The 17,024-nt window shown below is 42.2% G+C and overlaps 1 protein-coding gene across 6 annotated transcripts; it reads right to left on the bottom strand.

Moving 5' to 3' along the window:
• Positions 1 to 3,597: 3,597 nt before the first annotated feature.
• On the bottom strand, positions 3,598 to 8,469 carry LOC124012592 (40S ribosomal protein S3). 6 transcript variants are annotated; one of them, XR_006834745.1, is made up of 10 exons: positions 8,396 to 8,469; positions 7,567 to 7,697; positions 6,951 to 7,044; positions 6,564 to 6,658; positions 5,865 to 6,052; positions 5,203 to 5,440; positions 4,804 to 4,893; positions 4,430 to 4,476; positions 3,989 to 4,084; positions 3,598 to 3,669 (listed from the first exon to the last, which is right to left on the bottom strand). XR_006834745.1 is itself a non-coding variant. In XM_046326377.1 (6 exons), the coding sequence occupies exons 1-6, from the start codon at positions 8,423 to 8,425 to the stop codon at positions 5,241 to 5,243; spliced, it is 738 nt and encodes a 245-aa protein (XP_046182333.1). In that variant the 5' UTR covers positions 8,426 to 8,469; the 3' UTR covers positions 4,942 to 5,240. The 6 variants fall into 6 exon arrangements, 1 of the variants encoding a protein (XP_046182333.1); XR_006834747.1 differs by having other exon boundaries at positions 4,430 to 4,938; XR_006834743.1 differs by having other exon boundaries at positions 4,430 to 4,893.
• Between the last annotated feature and the right edge of the window lie 8,555 nt (positions 8,470 to 17,024).

Genomic DNA, 17,024 nt, shown 5'->3' with positions numbered 1-17,024 from the left:
ATGATTTTGTCGACAGAACCCATGCTATTATATTACTGAATTAAATTATATGAACTATAGAAACATAGAATTGCAGTAGTTTATCTTTTTCTTTCTTCTGGAATGTTTAGCATGGTTATAAATGATAGAGAAGTTGACTAAAGCACAAACAGACCTGGCTACTAGGCATGACAAAAAAACATGCAGTGTCCTTGTTTATGTGACATGGGCTGTTACGGTGACCATATTACCGCAGTCAAATTTCCCATGACCATTTAGTCACGGTAACTAGGCTTCTCCAAAACGTATTAGTAGCATACAAAACTGGCTAGCTTCCAGTCACTAATGCCCTGGTACTCAGTGATCTATTGTCCCTCTAATCACTCGGATATCAATGCAAATGCTATCATAAAATGACCTCATAAACACTTCATGATTTGGTAGCCAGCCTAGTGGTCAGTGCATTGGGCTAGTAACCGAAAGGTTGCAAGATCGAATCCCCGATCTGACAAGGTAAACAATCTGTCGTTCTGCCCCTGAACATGGCAGTTAACCCACCTTTCCTAGGCCATCATTGAAAATAATAATTTGTTCTTAACTGACTTGCCTAGTTAAATAAAGGTGAAATCAAATAAATACATAAAAAATAGCGTAGGCCTACTCTATGCTATACGAGCTCAGCCATGCTTTGAACTGTCTTTTTTTTGTTGCCTAAATTACGACTATCCAATCTACTCATCACATTATGAATAGTAGGCTATCTTACATAAGTCTGCAAATGCAAGGATGCATGGAATGCTTTATTATAAATATGCATTTTTATGGTGAAAATTAGCTTCCCCAAACTTGAAACACATGCGCCGCCTATGTATGCTGGTTGTAAAACAGATTAATGTGCTTAATTGTAAGAATTTAGCAATAAATCTAGCAGCACGAGAAAGCTGGTATCCTGTTTTAAATAGTGGCCAGTCAAAACTCTGTTCTCACATGCGATTGCAAAATGACTGGGTTTATAAGAACACGTTTCACTTGGCTTTCTAGACTATGTGCTCTCAAACCGTGTTCCAGGGGTTGTAGGCCTGTAGGCTACGTTTGCAGTTATTTGGTGACTTTAGTTGTGATACAAACCTTATCAAAACATATAGGTCTATGGGCTAGGCTACATGATGTGTGTGACTATGATTTGAAAAAGTTGCAAAAAAAAAGACATGCTGTTTCTTGCCTTACTGCACATGCTGGGCATCATTCACAAGTGATAATATTGTCATTCATCAGACTATTCTTAATTTAATCTAGTTTCTACATACACTAAATAATATATGTGTGAAATTGGTTTTGATTTAGAATGGACCATTATCATGCACCTGCTGGAACAAGGGCAGGGGAAAAATACCTGTCATCTATGCACTTAAATAGTGAATGCGGCAAAAAGCATTTAGTGATGCTTTTGCCCACAGGTCATTTTCATGCCAGCCAGACTATACTCATGTTGTAAAGCGAAGCAATGTGCTTAATATTAGGAACATTGAGAAATAAATATAGTAGGCCTAGCCTATAGAAAGCTGATGGGATCCTCTTATTTTTAATAAGGCCATCAACATTCTGCTTTCTCACAAAATGACATAGCCTATAGAAATGTTGCACAACATGAGCTCAAATTTTGTATTACCTTTATTTAACCAGGTAGGCCAGTTGAGAACAAGTTCTCATTAACAACTGTGACCTGACCAAGATAAAGCAAAACAGTACGACAAAAACAACAACACAGAGTCACACATAAACAAACATAGTCAATAACACAATAGGAGAGAAAAATAGACAAATCTATTTACAGTGTGTACAAATGTAGAAGAGTAGGGAGGTAGGCAATAAATAGGCCATGGAGGTGGGAAAAAATGACAATTTAGCATTAATACTGGAGTGATAGATGTGCAAGTAGAGATACTGTTGTGCAAAAGAGCAAGAGGGTATGTAATAATATGGGGATGAGGTAGTTGGGTGTGCTATTTAGATTGGCTGTGTACAGGTACAGTGATCGGTAAGCTGCTCTGACAGCTGATGCTTAAAGTTAGAGAGGGAGATATGACTCCAGCTACAGAAATTTTTGCAATTTGTTCCAGTAATTGGCAGGTGAGAACTGGAAAAGGAAAGGCGGCTAAAGGAAGTGTTGGCTTTTGGGGATGACCAGTGCAATATACAGTTGAAGTCAGACGTTTACATACACCGTATCCAAATACAGCTAATCTCAGTTTTCACAATTCCTGACAATTAATCATAGTACAAATTCTCTGTCTTAGGTCAGTTAGGATCACCACTTTATTTTAAGAATGTGAAATGTGAGAATAGTAGTAGAAAGAATGATTTCTTTCATCACATTCCCAGTGTTGGAATGTGAACCCAGTCTGAGGTCCTGAGCGCTTTGGAGCAGATTTCCGTCAAGGGTCTCTGTACTTTGTTCCGTTCATCTTTCCCCCGATCCTGACGTCTCCCAGTCCCTGCCACTGAAAAACTCCACAGCATGACGCTGCCAGGTTTCCTCCAGATGTGACACTTGGCATTCCAGTTTAATCTTAACTCACTAGACCAGATCATTTCGTTTCTCATGGTCAGAGTCCTATAGGTTCCTTTTACTGAATGGCTTCCATCTGGTCACTCTACCACAAAGGCCTGATTGGTGCAGTGCTGTAGAGATGCTTGTCCTTCTGGAAGGTTCTTCCATCGCCACAGAGGAACTCTGGAGCCGTCAGTGACCATTGGGTTCTTGGTCACGTCCCCGACCAAGGCCCTTCTCCACCGATTGCGGTTTGGCCGGGCAGCCAGCTACAGGAAGTTTCGGATTTTCTAAACTTCTTACATTTAATGATGTAGATCAGTGATCTTGGGGGCCTCCAATTCTGAAGAAATGTTCTGGTACCCATGACACAATCCTGTTTCTGAGTTTAATAGACAATTCCATCAACCCCATGGCTTGGTTTTTGCCTTTTCAAATCATGTCCAATCAATGAAATTTACCACAGGTGGACTCCAAACAAGTTGAAGAAACATCTCAAAACAGGACACACCTGAGCTCAGTTAAGTCTCATAGCGAAGGGTCTGAATACTTATGTAAATAAGGTATGGTAAATACATATGCATAAAATGTTTGCCTCATTATGGGGTATTGTGTGTAGACTAAAATTTGTTTATTGAATCCCTTTTGAATAAGGCTGTAACACAACAAAATGTGGAAATAGTTAAAGGGACTGAATGCTTTCCGAACGTACTGCATTTGTATGATAGTGTCTAGACAATGGACAGTCTGAATAGAAAAGGTGTGCTGCAGTAGTTTAATAGGATGAGCCTTGACTGGAATACAGTATATACACACACATGAAATGGGTAAAATAGTATGTAAATATTAAAGTGACCAGTGAGTTTTCAATGACTATGTACATAGGGCAGCAGTCTAAAGGTGCAGAGTTGGGCGACTTGTAAATCAAATCAAATGTTATTTGTCACATACACATGGTTAGCAGATGTTAATGCGAGTGCATCAAGGTAACAGAAGTTACTTCGAAAGGATTTTAAAAGGCAAAGGCTCAACATTAATAGTAAGGGAATTTGGTCAATAATTAAGACGACATTTAAATATTTTATTTGTTTCTTGAAAAACAAAAAGGTATTTGGGGAATTTCCTCCACTCACGATGACCTGGAAAAGAACAAAGGGACATCATTGACATTTCACCACCTTTAAACTAAGGGTCAGCAACAGGCGGTCTGGCCCGCTGGCCCCCGAAAGTTCAGTAGAAGATGGGGAGGCTAAATTGTAACAATTACACAGATGTAATCAAGGTATGATTTTTTTTCAAATACAATATCTTAGTTCTGGTCAATGTGCAGTGTACAAACCATTATGTTCCGGCCACCTGACAAAAATCACTCCTGAATCTAGTTGCCTACTCTTGCTTTAAACCCTTCTACGACTCTTTAAAAAGACATTATGCAGTTCAAACAAAACGGTACCCCACCATTGTTTCAGTAGACAGCTGAGGGATGGGCAGGAGAAATGCAATCACCCCCAAATTCATAGACATATGGATGAGGGCTATTGTCTGGTCGATAATCTGTTGATAAAAAAAAAAAAGAGTTCTTTAGTGCAGAAGTCACAAGCAACAATTTTGGTACAAGACCCCAAATTATACATATAGAAGTAGGTCCGGGCTACTTGGCCTGTACTTAAATGTGCAAATTTGGGCCCATTTTGATAGTATTTCTGACTGTCTTAACTCACCAGCTGTAGAGTTTCTCCTCAAAACAGCAAGATAAAGCTTTTTTTTTATCCACTGAGAATGACAATAGTAACTCAATATGACAAGTAATTCAATCTCTCCCTTTCGATAACCACTTGACATGAAAGGTTAAAGTGTAATGCTCCTATCCACTGGAAATGTCATAAAATAACTGATTACCTCTTATCCCTCGCACATAAAGCCTACAGCCGTCTGTCCCGAGCTCACTGGCGCAGGAAACAATAATCAATAATAATCCAGAATATTTTACACAAAGTAAACTGGCTAGCGCCAGCTTAGGGACAGACACAGTTGATACCGTTTCTCAAGTTCGTTGCAGACAGCCACGTGCAGCCAATGTGATTTCTTAGATTATTTTGAAAATCAGGTTTTTTTTTTTTATCCCTGCAGGCTGCAGTGTTTATATTTCAGCTTTATGTAGGCTATTTTTATAGCTGGCAATAACAATAGTTACTTTAAGATTTAGATCATTTTGATTGAATTTATAGTAACCACATGACAATGACAGATCCAAAGATATTATTTCTACTGACCTGCGTGCCGTGCCAGTTAGGAATTGTAAGATAAATTGGCACTCCAGATGGAAAGGTTTGCTGACGCCTGGTGTAGCCCATTACCAGGAACTTCAGGAGCGTAGCAGCAGGAGAGGGTCAAAAGAACATACTACTCTGTCAACCAAGATAACTCATTTATTTATTTTTTCTGGGACAACCCTAATGGTATACACAATCAAATTTGATGTATCGCAGATTTCAATTTTAACAAAATGTATATATTAGTATGTCAATGGGTGACGTGTGTTATGATGCAAAGCGTCCCTGCCAGAAGAGTGATGCAGACAGGGATAGTAGGAAATAGTTTGTGTGCAGGGGGAAAGTCAAATCAGCGCCGTAACTTATCCTGCCTTTAACACGTCATTAAACCAGTCTTACATTGAAAATGTGAGACGCTGGCGTGGGGTCCCTCATGGTTATGCTGTTGGGACGGGTGTGGCAGGTGCGACGACAGCGGCCTCCGGCTTGGCTCCCTTCTGCTCAGAGATGGGCGTTGAGGGGACCTGCTCGTCCTTGGGCTCCACGATGCTCACGTGGTCAGGGAGAGGTTTCTTGGGGCCAATCTTACCGCTGGGATCCCAGGGCAGCATGATTTTCACCTTAATCCCCAGCACACCTTTGGATAGGCAGAACAGAGTGCACCCCAAGTATGTCACCATTTCATCACTTATTATTTCGTTACTGTTGCATAACACATCCTCGTGGTCATGGTCTGGCCCATCACTAATGCTAGATTCACACCATAGGGCAGACCAGAACCACGCAGAGCTAGCTTGGATCATTTCTCACCGTGCTTTCCTGTAATATCACCCTTTGTCCTGAAGTGTACACTTCAGGACATTTCCCACAAATCTAAACAACATTGGAATGGAGGCATGGGCTATTGGGAATTTCAAACATATTTTTTGTCTGTTTTTGAATTTTTACCCCCTTTTTTCTGAAATCAGGCTGTAACAAAATGTGGATTATGTCAAGGGGTATAAATACTTTGAGGGCACCGTATAGTGTGAATCAAGCATAAAACCCCTGGGTGAACTCACCTTGGCGGAGGAGCACGTGGCGGACAGCGGTGTCGACGTAGTAGTTAACGGGGTCTCCACTGTGGATCATGAGGCCATCCACGAACTTCATGGACTTGGCCCTCTGGCCCCTGAGTTTTCCAGAGACCACCACCTCGCAACCCTTGGACCCGCTCTCCATGATGAACCGTAGGACACCATAGCAGGCCCTGCAACACAAAAACAAGCAGAATTAGAAAATACATATCTTACAAGTCCCGTGTCTTCAACTTGCCCCTAAACACTAGTCATTCCACAATTTAGAAGTGTAAAATATTGACTTTAACAGGATCTTCCAGTTCCAACGAAGGAATAACTATTCACAAGAGGTGTAACACTACATCACTTCACTATCTTCTCATTTGCGTATTCATGATAATTATTAATTAGCGTTGTAAAGGTCAATTGTGGCTGAAGGCAAAGAGTTTACAGTACGCCGGTTGTTCCAATGAATGGTTGTTCTAATACACAACTGAAAACTAAGCTTACCATTTTCACTGCACTTGACATACTCCACAAACATCTTGAGGTTTTAAATGTCAGTGCATATACATTTAACATGCTACAGAGTTGCATTTCCACATTCAAAGTACTTGTATTCCATATCAGCAATCAAACAATAATGAATCAAGTATAATACCTAGGCAGCATAAAAAATAAAAACAGGTAAAAGATCCTCACCTGCGGACAGCGAGACCCCCGAGAAGCTTGTAGCGCAGAGACTCTGCCTGGGCAATGGCACAAAGACCACGAGTGGCAACCTTCTCAGCATACAGCTGATGGCAAGAGAAACAGACATGGAAAGTTACAAAACACACTCACAGTATGGTGCAAACCTTTCATAGCACAGAGACCCCCCCCCCCAGGGATGTTTTGGGGACAATGAGACAATGGTAGAACTGCTGTTATTATTTGACAAGGAACAAGCAAATATAAACTTTAAAGTCACCCACCAACCTCAAAAAGGTTGCTGTATGCAGGTGGGAAGAACAATACTGCGCAAGCGTCACTGTAAATTATCCTGCAGTCGGCTGTTCCTACATTGATATGATCTGAAATGTAATTTACCTCCACACTGCCCTCGGGGAAGCCAAACCTCTTCTGGACCACTGCAGTCAGCTCACGTATACGACGCCCCTTCTCACCAAGCACGTTCTGTGTCCTGGAGAAAGACCGTGGTCTGTTAGCGCCTCATCAGTTTGATTCAACTCACCGACTCACTTTCAGCAGTAGTTACCAGAATACACATAAAAATAAATAAAAAAAGGGTTTGTCAGATATTCAGACATAAGTGGTCATACGTTGAGAAAAGTCTAGATTACCCAGCTGTTGCAGAAAATGCATTGAAAATATTGGGAACATTGTAGCTTTCACTGCAAACAGCAATCCCTTGTTTAAAAAAAATAGTCACTAAATACAGCTATATGCCACAATTCAAAATGAAGGGAACAGATTAGCATCATGTATCTTCCAGATTTGCTGTGTTAAACTATTCTATTAATTTTGAGTTGAGGCATATTGCTGGTCATGCACAACCAATGGATTAATCTTTACATGACTACTTTTGAGGTCAAAATATCCAACAAACTTTGATTTTGGAGTGGAAAATGCTTTCAAGATATAATAAATCAAGTGGTCAGTCACTAGTCCTCTGTGGTCTTCGTGTCTGGGGTTTTGGTCTCACCTGGTAGCCAAGATGATGATTTCAGTTCTAGTTGGGGTGACACGAACCTCCACACCTGAGTAGCCATCCTCAGCCAGCTCTCTTGTGAGGAACTCGTTCAGTTCAGCTTTGAAGATACCATCAGCGACAAACTAAAAATATGAGACAAACTGTACAAATATGAGGACAGGCGGAGAGCGGGGTTATCAGCAGGGAACTTAGTAAGCCATATTAACCTGGTGTGACAGCAACATGGCAACTTGTTGCAACAATCAGTAGACTAACCATTGTTACACTAACATGTCAAAAAAAAGTAAGGATGAAATATAACTTAAATGTAACATGCCAATAATATTAGAAAAAAACTTGAACCACCCTCTATCCGGTGTAACATTTACATTAAATAGCTTAACTAAGGTTAATCGTTTTTTCGAAAGCACCTGGTCTTTAGCCTCGCGGTGACATTGATGTTTTATGTAAAACTGAAAATACTGTAACGTTATAAGAAACATGCATGACCAGGATCATACCCATCAAGGCGCGGATTGCGTGAAATCGAGGCTGCGCGTATAAAAGGTAACGGTGGGTTAGGAAAGTAGTTAAGCTTTCGCTAGTTAGCTACCTACACTAGTCAATTAGGAATATATTTCGGCACGCTTCAGCATGGGATCATGTGCGCGTGCTGGCTAGCATGCTAAAGAATTAGCTACCGGCAATGACTTCAAAGTTACAGAATATGTTAAATTCTACTCACGTGACATGTGCCGCAGAAATTAACTGCCTAACTATAAGAAAGGTTTCTATTTAGGTGAACTCAAAACTGTAATCCTAAAGATAAATCGACACAAACCTTTCTCTTCTTGGAAATTTGCACCGCCATCTTGGGATGTGTCGTTAACCGGAAAGACTGATCTGTTTCCCGGAAATGCTAATATGCAAACGTTTTCATATCAACACATGTGCGCGCATTCCCCTGGTTGGCAACCATGAATAACTAGAATATTAACATAAAACATCTCAATACAGGTCTGACCATTTTATTTCCGTCTGAGATATGCGTGTGTGTGTGTGTGTGATTTTATATATATATATATATATAAAAAAAATATATATATATATATATATATACTGTTACTGCTTGTTATATGTATAGATATATATACGGCTATTGTACCAACCAGGTACAAACCTAAATCCGTAACCATGGGCACTCTCTTAGATATCATCCTGACCAACTTGCCCTCTAAATACACCTCTGCTGTCTTCAACCAAGATCTCAGCGATCACTGCCTCATTGCCTGCATGCATAATGGGTCCGCGGTCAAACGACCACCCCTCATCACTGTCAAACGCTCCCTAAAACACTTCAGTGAGCAGGCCTTTCTAATCGACCTGGTCCGGGTATCCTGGAAGGATATAGACCTCATCCCGTAAGTAGATAATGCCTGGTTATTCTTTAAAAGTGCTCCTCGCCATCTTAAATAAGCATGCCCCATTCAAAAAATGTAGAACTAAGAACATATATAGCCCTTGGTTCACTCCAGACTTGACTGCCCTTGACCAGCACAAAAACATCCTATGGCGTACTGCATAAGCATCGAATAGCCCCTGCAATATGCAACTTTTCAGGGAAGTCAGGAACCAATATAAACAGGCAGTTAGGAAAGCAAAGGCTAGCTTTTTCTAACATAAATGTGCATCCTGTAGCACAAAGGCCAAAAAGTTATGGGACACTGTAAAGTCCATGGAGAATAAGAACACCTCCTCCCAGCTGCCCACTGCACTGAGGCTAGGAAACACTGTCACCACCGATAAATCTACGATAATCGAGAATTTCAATAAGCATTTTTCTACGGCTGGCCATGCTTTCCACCTGGCTACACCTACCCTGGTCAACAGCTCTGTGCCCCCCACAGCAACTTGCCAAAGCCCCATTTCTCCTTCACTCAAATCTAGATAGCTGATGTTCTGAAAGAGCTGCAAAATCTGGACCCCTACAAATGAGCTGGGCTAGACAATCTGGACCCTCTCTTTCTAAAATTATCCGCCGCAATTGTTGCAACCCCTATTACTAGCCTGTTCAACCTCTCTTCCGTATTGTCTGAGATCCCCAAAGATTGGAAAGCTGCCGTGGTCATACCCCTCTTCAAAGGGGGAGATACTCTAGATCCAAACTGTTACAGACCTACAGTTGAAGTCGGAAGTTTACATACACTTACAGTGGGGAGAACAAGTATTTGACACACTGCCAATTTTGTAGGTTTTCCCACTTACAAAGCATGTACAGGTCTGTAATTTTTATCATAGGTAGACTTCAACTGTGAGAGACAGAATCTAAGAAAGAAATCCAGAAAATCACAGTGTATGATTTTTAAGTAATTCATTTGCATTTTATTGCATGACATAAGTATTTGATACATCAGAAAAGCATAACTTAATATTTGGTACAGAAACCTTTGTTTGCAATTACAGAGATCTATTGGGTTCAGGTCTGGAGACTGGCTAGGCCACTCCAGGACCTTGAGATGCTTCTTACGGAGCCACTCCTTAGTTGCCCTGGCTGTGTATTTCGGGTCGTTGTCATGCTGGAAGACCCAGCCACGACCCATCTTCAATGCTCTTACTGAGGGAAAGAGGTTGTTGGCCAAGATCTCACGATACATGGCCCCATCCACCCTCCCCTCAATACGGTGCAGTCGTCCTGTCCCCTTTGCAGAAAAGCATCCCCAAAGAATGATGTTTCCACCTCCATGCCACCTCCGGTTGGGATGGTGTTCTTGGGGTTGTACTCATCCTTCTTCCTCCTCCAAACACGGCGAGTGGAGTTTAGACCAAAAAGCTATATTTTTGTCTCATCAGACCACATGACCACCCCCCATTCCTCCTCTGGATCATCCAGACGGTCATTGGCAAACTTCAGACGGGCCTGGACTTGCGCTGGCTTGAGCAGGGGGACCTTGCATGCGCTGCAGGATTTTAATCCATGACGGCGTAGTGTGTTACTAATGGTTTTCTTTGAGACTGTGGTCCCAGCTCTCTTCAGGTCATTGACCAGGTCCTGCCGTGTAGTTCTGGGCTGTTACCTCACCTTCCTCATGATCATTGATGCCAAACGAGGTGAGATCTTGCATGGAGCCCCAGACCAAGGGTGATTGACTGTCATCTTGAACTTCTTCCATTTTCTAATAATTGCGCCAACAGTTGTTGCCTTCTCACCAAGCTGCTTGCCTATTGTCCTGTAGCCCATCCCAGGCTTGTGCAGGTTTACAATTTCATCCCTGATGTCCTTACACAGCTCTCTGGTCTTGGCCATTCTGGAAAGGTTGGAGTCTGTTTGATTGAGTGTGTGGATAGGTGTCTTTTATACAGGTAAGGAGTTCAATCAGGTGCAGCTAATACAGGTAATGAATGGAGAACAGAAGGGATTCTTAAAGAAAACCTAACAGGTCTGTGAGAGCCGTAATTCTAACTGGTTAAAAATAAATACAATGTGATTTTCCGGATTTGTTTTTAAGATTCCGTCTCTCACAGTTGAAGTGTACCTATGATAAAAATTACAGAGCTCTACATGCTTTGTAAGTAGGAAAACCTGCGAAATCGTCAGTGTGTCAAACACTTGTTCTCCCCACTGTAGGTTGGAGTCATTAAAACTAGTGTTTCAACCACTCCACAAATTTCTTGTTAAACTATAGTTTTGGCAAGTTGTTTAGGACATCTACATTTGTGCATGACACAAGTAATTTTTCCAACAATTTTTGACAGGTTACTTCACTTAAAATTCACTGTATCATAATTCCAGTGGGTCAGAAGTTTACATACACTAATTTGACTGTGCCTTTAAACAGCTTGGAAAATTCCAGAAAATGATGTCATGGCTTTAGAAGCTTCTAATTTTGTCAATTGGAGGTTTATCTGTGTATTTCAAGGCCTATCTTTAAACCCAGTGCCGATTTGCTTGACATCGAGGGAATATCAAAAGAAATCAGCCTACACCTCAGAACAAATATCGTTGACCTCCAGAAGTCTGTTTCACCCTTGGGAGCAATTTCCAAATGCCTGAAGGTACCACGTTCATCTGTACAAACAATAGTACGCAAGTATAAACTCCATGGGACCACGCAGCCATCATAGCGCTCAGGAAGGAGACGCGTTCAGTCTCCTAGAAATTAACATACTTTGGTGCGAAAAGTGCAAATCAATCCTAGAATATCCGCAAAGGACCCTGTGAGTCTGCTAGAGAAAACAGTTATCTATGTCCACAGTAAAAACGAGTCCTACATCGACATAACCTGAAAGGCCGCTCAGCAAGATAGAAGCCACTGCTCCAAAACCGCCATAAAAGAGCCAGGCTACGGGTTGCAACTGCACATGGGGACAAAGATCATACTTTTTGGAGAAATGTCCTCTGGTCTGACAAAACAAAAATAGAAGTGTTTGGCCATAATGACCGTTATCTTTGGAGGAAAAAGGGGGAGACTTGCAAGCCGAAGAACACCATCCCAACCGTGAAGCATGTGGTGGCAGCATCATTTTGTGGGGGTGCTGTACTGCAGGAGGGACTGGTGCACTTCACAAAATAGACGCTTGGTCGCAAATGGGTCTTCCAAATGAACAATGACCCCAAGCATACTTCCAAAGTTGTTGCAAAATGGCCTAAGGACAACAAAGTCAAGGTATTGGACTGGCCATCACAAAGCCCTAACCTCAATCCTAAAGATAATTTGTAGGTAGAACTGAAAAAGCATGTGCAAGCAAGGAGGCCTACAATCCTGACTTAGTTACACCAGCTCTGGCAGGAGGAATGGGCCAAAATTCACTCAACTTATTGTGGGAAGCTTGTGGAAGGCTACCCGAAACATTTGACCCAAGATAAACAATTTTAAGGCAATGCTACCAAATACTAATTGAGTGTAGATAAACTTCTGACCCACTGGAAATGTGATGAAAGAAATCAAATATTACATAAATCTCTACTATTATTCGACATTTCACATTCTTAAAATAAAGTGGTCATCCTAACTGACCTAAGACCTTGTGAGGATGCGTCGGCTTTCTATTCCGCAACAAAGCCTCCTTCACTCACGCCGCCAAACTTACCCTAGTAAAACTGACTATCCTACCGATCCTCGACTTTGGCGATGTCATCTACAAAATAGCTTCCAATACTCTACTCAGCAAACTGGATGCAGTATATCACAGTGCCATCCCTTTTGTCACTTAAGCACCTTATACCACCCACCACTGCGACCTGTATGCTCTAGTCGGCTGGTCCTCGCTACATATTTGTTGCCAGACCCACTGGCTCCAGGTCATCTAAAGGTCAATGCCAGGTAAAGCTCCGCCTTATCTCAGTTCACTGGTCACGATGTCAACACCCACCCGTAGCACGCGCTCCAGCAGGTGTATCTCACTGATCATCCCTAAAGCCAACACCTCATTTGGCCGCCTTTCCTTCCAGTTCTCTGCTGCCTGTGACTGGAACGAATTGCAAAAATCGCTGAAGTTGGAGACTTTCATCTCCCTCACCAACTTTAAACATCTGCTATATGAGCAGCTAACCGATCGCTGCAGCTGTACATAGTCTATTGTTAAATAGCCCACCCAATTTACCTACCTCATCCCCATACTGTTTTTATTTATTTACTTTTCTGCTCTTTTGCAAACCAGTATATCTTTCTGCACGTGACCATCTGATCACTTATCACTCCAGTGTTAATCTGCTAAATTGTAATTATTCGCCTACCTCTTCATGCCTTTTGCACACAATGTATATAGACTCTTTTTTCCTACTGTATTATTGACTTGTTTATTGTTTACTCCATGTGTAACTCTGTGTTGTCTGTTCACACTGCTATGCTTTATCTTGGCCAGGTTGCAGTTGTAAATGAGAACTTGTTCTCAACTAGCCTACCTGCTTAAATAAAGATGGGAAAATAATGAAAAAAAGACAAGGAATGTTTACTAGGATAACATGTCAGGAATTGTGAAAAACTGAGTTTATATTTATTTGGCTAAGGTGTATGTAAACTTCCGACTTCAACTGTATATCTATCCTACCCTGGCTTTCCAAGATCTCCGAAAGCCAAGTTAACAGATCACAGACCATTTCGAATCCCACCGTACCTCCTCCGCTATGCAATCTGGTTTTAGAGCTGGTCATGGGTGCACCACAGCCACCCACAAGGTCCTAAACGATATCATAACCGCCATCGATAAAATATAATACTGTGCAGCTGTATTCATCGACCTGGCCAAGGCTTTCAACTCTGTCAATCACTGCATTCTTATCGGCAGACTCAGCCTTGGTTTCTCAAATGACTGCCTCGCCTGGTTCACCAACTACTTCTCTGATAGAGTTCAATGTGTCAAATCGGAGGGCCTGTTGTCCAGGTCCTCTGGCAGTCTCTATGGTGGTGCCACAAGGTTCAATTCTCGGGCCGACTCTTCTCTGTATATACAGTGGGGAGAACAAATATTTGATAACCTGCAAAATCGGCAGTGTTTCCTACTTACAAAGCATGTAGAGTTAAAACAAAATCCAGAAATCACATTGTATGATTTTTAAGCAATTCATTTGCATTTTATTGCAAGACATAAGTATTTGATCATCTACCAACCAGTTAGAATTCCGGCTCTCACAGACCTCCTGTTCTCCACTCATTACCTGTATTAACTGCACCCGTTTGAACTCGTTACCTGTATAAAAGACACCTGTCCACACACTCAATCAAACAGACTCCAACCTCTCCACAATGGCCAAGACCAGGGAGCTGTGTAAGGACATCATGGATAAAATTGTAGACCTGCACAAGGCTGGGATGGGCTACAGGACAATAGGCAAGCAGCTTGGTGAGAAGGCAACAACTGTTGGCGCAATTATTAGAAAATGGAAGAAGTTCAAGATGACAGTCAATCATCCTCGGTCTGGGGCTCCATGCAAGATCTCACCTCGTGGGGCATCAATGATCATGAGGAAGGTGAAGGATCAGCCCAGAACTACACGGCAGGATCTGGTCAGTGGTCCTTCTGTAGCTCAGTTGGTAGAGCATGGCGCTTGTAACGCCAGGGTAGTGGGTTCGATCCCCGGGACCACCCATACGTAGAATGTATGCACACATGACTGTAAGTCGCTTTGGATAAAAGCGTCTGCTAAATGGCATATATTATTATTATATATTATGGTCAATGACCTGAAGAGAGCTGGGACCACAGTCTCAAAGAAAACCATTAGTAACACACTACTCAGTCATGGATTAAAATCCTGCAGCGCACGCAAAGTCCCCTGCTCAAGCCAGCGCATGTCCAGAACCGTCTGAAGTTTGCCAATGACCATCTGGATGATCCAGAGGAGGAATGGGAGAAGGTCATGTGGTCTGATGAGACAAAAATAGTGCTTTTTAGGTCTAAACTCCACTCGCCGTGTTTGGAGGAAGAAGGATGAGTACAACCCTAAGAACACCATCCCAACCGTGAAGCATCGAGGTGGAAACATCATTCTTTGGGGATGCTTTTCTGCAAAGGGGACAGGACGACTGCACCGTATTGAGGGGAGGATGGATGGGGCCATGTATCGCGCGATCTTGGCCAACAACCTCCTTCCCTCAGTAAGAGCATTGAAGATCGGTCGTGGCTGGGTCTTCCAACATGACAACGACCCGAAACACATAGCCAGGGCAACTAAGGAGTGGCTCCGTAAGAAGCATCTCAAGGTCCTGGAGTGGCCTAGCCAGTCTCCAGACCTGAACCCAATATAAAATCTTTGGAGGGAGCTGAAAGTCCGTATTGTCCAGCAACAGCCCCGAAACCTGAAGGATCTGGAGATGGTCTGTAATGGAGGAGTGGGACAAAATCCCTGCTGCAGTGTGTGCAAACCTGGTCAAGAACTACAGGAAACGTATGATCTCTGTAATTGCAAACAAAGGTTTCTGTACCAAATATTAAGTTATGCTTTTCTGATGTATCAAATACTTATGTCATGCAATAAAATGCAAATGAATTACTTAAAAATCATACATGATTTTCTGGATTTTGGTTTTAGAATCTGTCTCTCACAGTTGAAGTGTACCTATGATAAAAATGACAGACCTCTACATGCGTAAGTGGGAAAACCTGCAAAATCAGCAGTGTATCAAATGCTTGTTCTTCACACTGTATCAATGATGTCGCTCTTGCTGCTGCTGATTCTCTGATCCACCGCTACACAGATGACACCTTTCTGTATACATCTGGCCCTACTTTGGAAACTGTTAACAAACCTCCAGATTAGCTTCAATGCCATACAACTCTCCTCCTGTGGCCTCAACTGCTCTTAAATACAAGTAAAACTAAATGCATGCTCTTCAACCGATCGCTGCCCACACCTGCCTGCCAGTCAAGCATTACTACTCTGGACGGTTCTGACCTAGAATATGTGGACAACTACAAATACTTAGGTGTCTGGTTAGACTGCAAACACTCGAGACTCACATTAAGCATCTCTAATCCAAAATTTAATCTAGAATCAGCTTCCTATTTCTCAACAAATCCTCCTTCACTCATGCTGTCAAACATACCCTCGTAAAACTGACTATACTACCGATCCTTGACTTCGGCAATGTCATTTACAAAATAGCTTAGAAAACTCTACTCAGCAAATTGGATGCAGTCTATCACAGTGCCATCCGTTTTATCACCAAAGCCCCACATACTACCCACCACTGCGACCTGTATGCACTCGCTGGCTGGCCCTTGCTTCATATTCGTCTCCAAACCCACTGTTTCCAGGTCATCTATAAGTCTTTGCTTGGTAAAGCACCCCCTTATCTCACTGGTCACTTTTGGGGCGGCAGGGTAGCCTCGTGGTTAGAGCGTTGCACTAGCAGCCGAAAGGTTGCAAGTTCAAATCACCGAGCTGACAAGGTATAAATCTGTCGTTCTGCCCCTGAACAGGCAGTTAACCCACTGTTCCTAGGCCGTCATTGAAAATAAGATTTTGTTCTTAACTGACTTGCCTAGTTAAATAAAGGTAAAATAAAAATAAAAAAACTGGTCACCATAGCAGCACCCAGCACACGCTCCAGCAGGTATATTTCACTGGTCACCCCCAAAGCCAACTCCTACTTTAGCCCCCTTTCCTTCCAGTTCTCTGCTGCCAATGACTGGAACGAATTGCAAAAATCACAAAAGCTGGAGACTCATATCTCCCTCACTAACTTTAAGCATCAGCTGTCAGAGCAGTATTGCACCTGTACATATAGCCCACCCAACTACCTCATCACCATGTTATTTTTGTTGTTGTTGCTCCTTTGCACCCCAGTATTCTACTTGCGCATTCATCTTCTGCACATCTATCACTCTCGTGTTAAATTGCAAAATGTTAATTATTTCGCCACTATGGCCTATTTGCCTTACCTCCCTAATCTTACTACATTTGCACACACTGTTTATAGCCTTTTCTATTGTGTTATTGACTGTACGTTTGTTTATTCCATGTGTAACTC

The sequence above is a fragment of the Oncorhynchus gorbuscha genome, linkage group LG02 (assembly GCF_021184085.1).
Source record: "Oncorhynchus gorbuscha isolate QuinsamMale2020 ecotype Even-year linkage group LG02, OgorEven_v1.0, whole genome shotgun sequence".
NCBI classification, from domain to species: domain Eukaryota; kingdom Metazoa; phylum Chordata; class Actinopteri; order Salmoniformes; family Salmonidae; genus Oncorhynchus; species Oncorhynchus gorbuscha.
Note: the sequence above shows the minus strand (reverse complement) of the source record. Positions and strands in the feature narration are given on the sequence as shown.

What these genes read in the sequence shown, in the direction of transcription:
- LOC124012592 (XM_046326377.1), bottom strand. Translation starts at nt 8,425, where the DNA reads ATGGCGGTGCAAATTTCCAAGAAGAGAAAG. An exon ending in TCCCCGAGGGCAGTGTGGAG is followed by an intron (nt 6,659 to 6,950) that starts GTAAATTACATT and finishes TCTTGCCATCAG; the next exon opens with CTGTATGCTGAGAAGGTTGC. An exon ending in GGGGGTCTCGCTGTCCGCAG is followed by an intron (nt 6,053 to 6,563) that starts GTGAGGATCTTT and finishes TTTGTGTTGCAG; the next exon opens with GGCCTGCTATGGTGTCCTAC.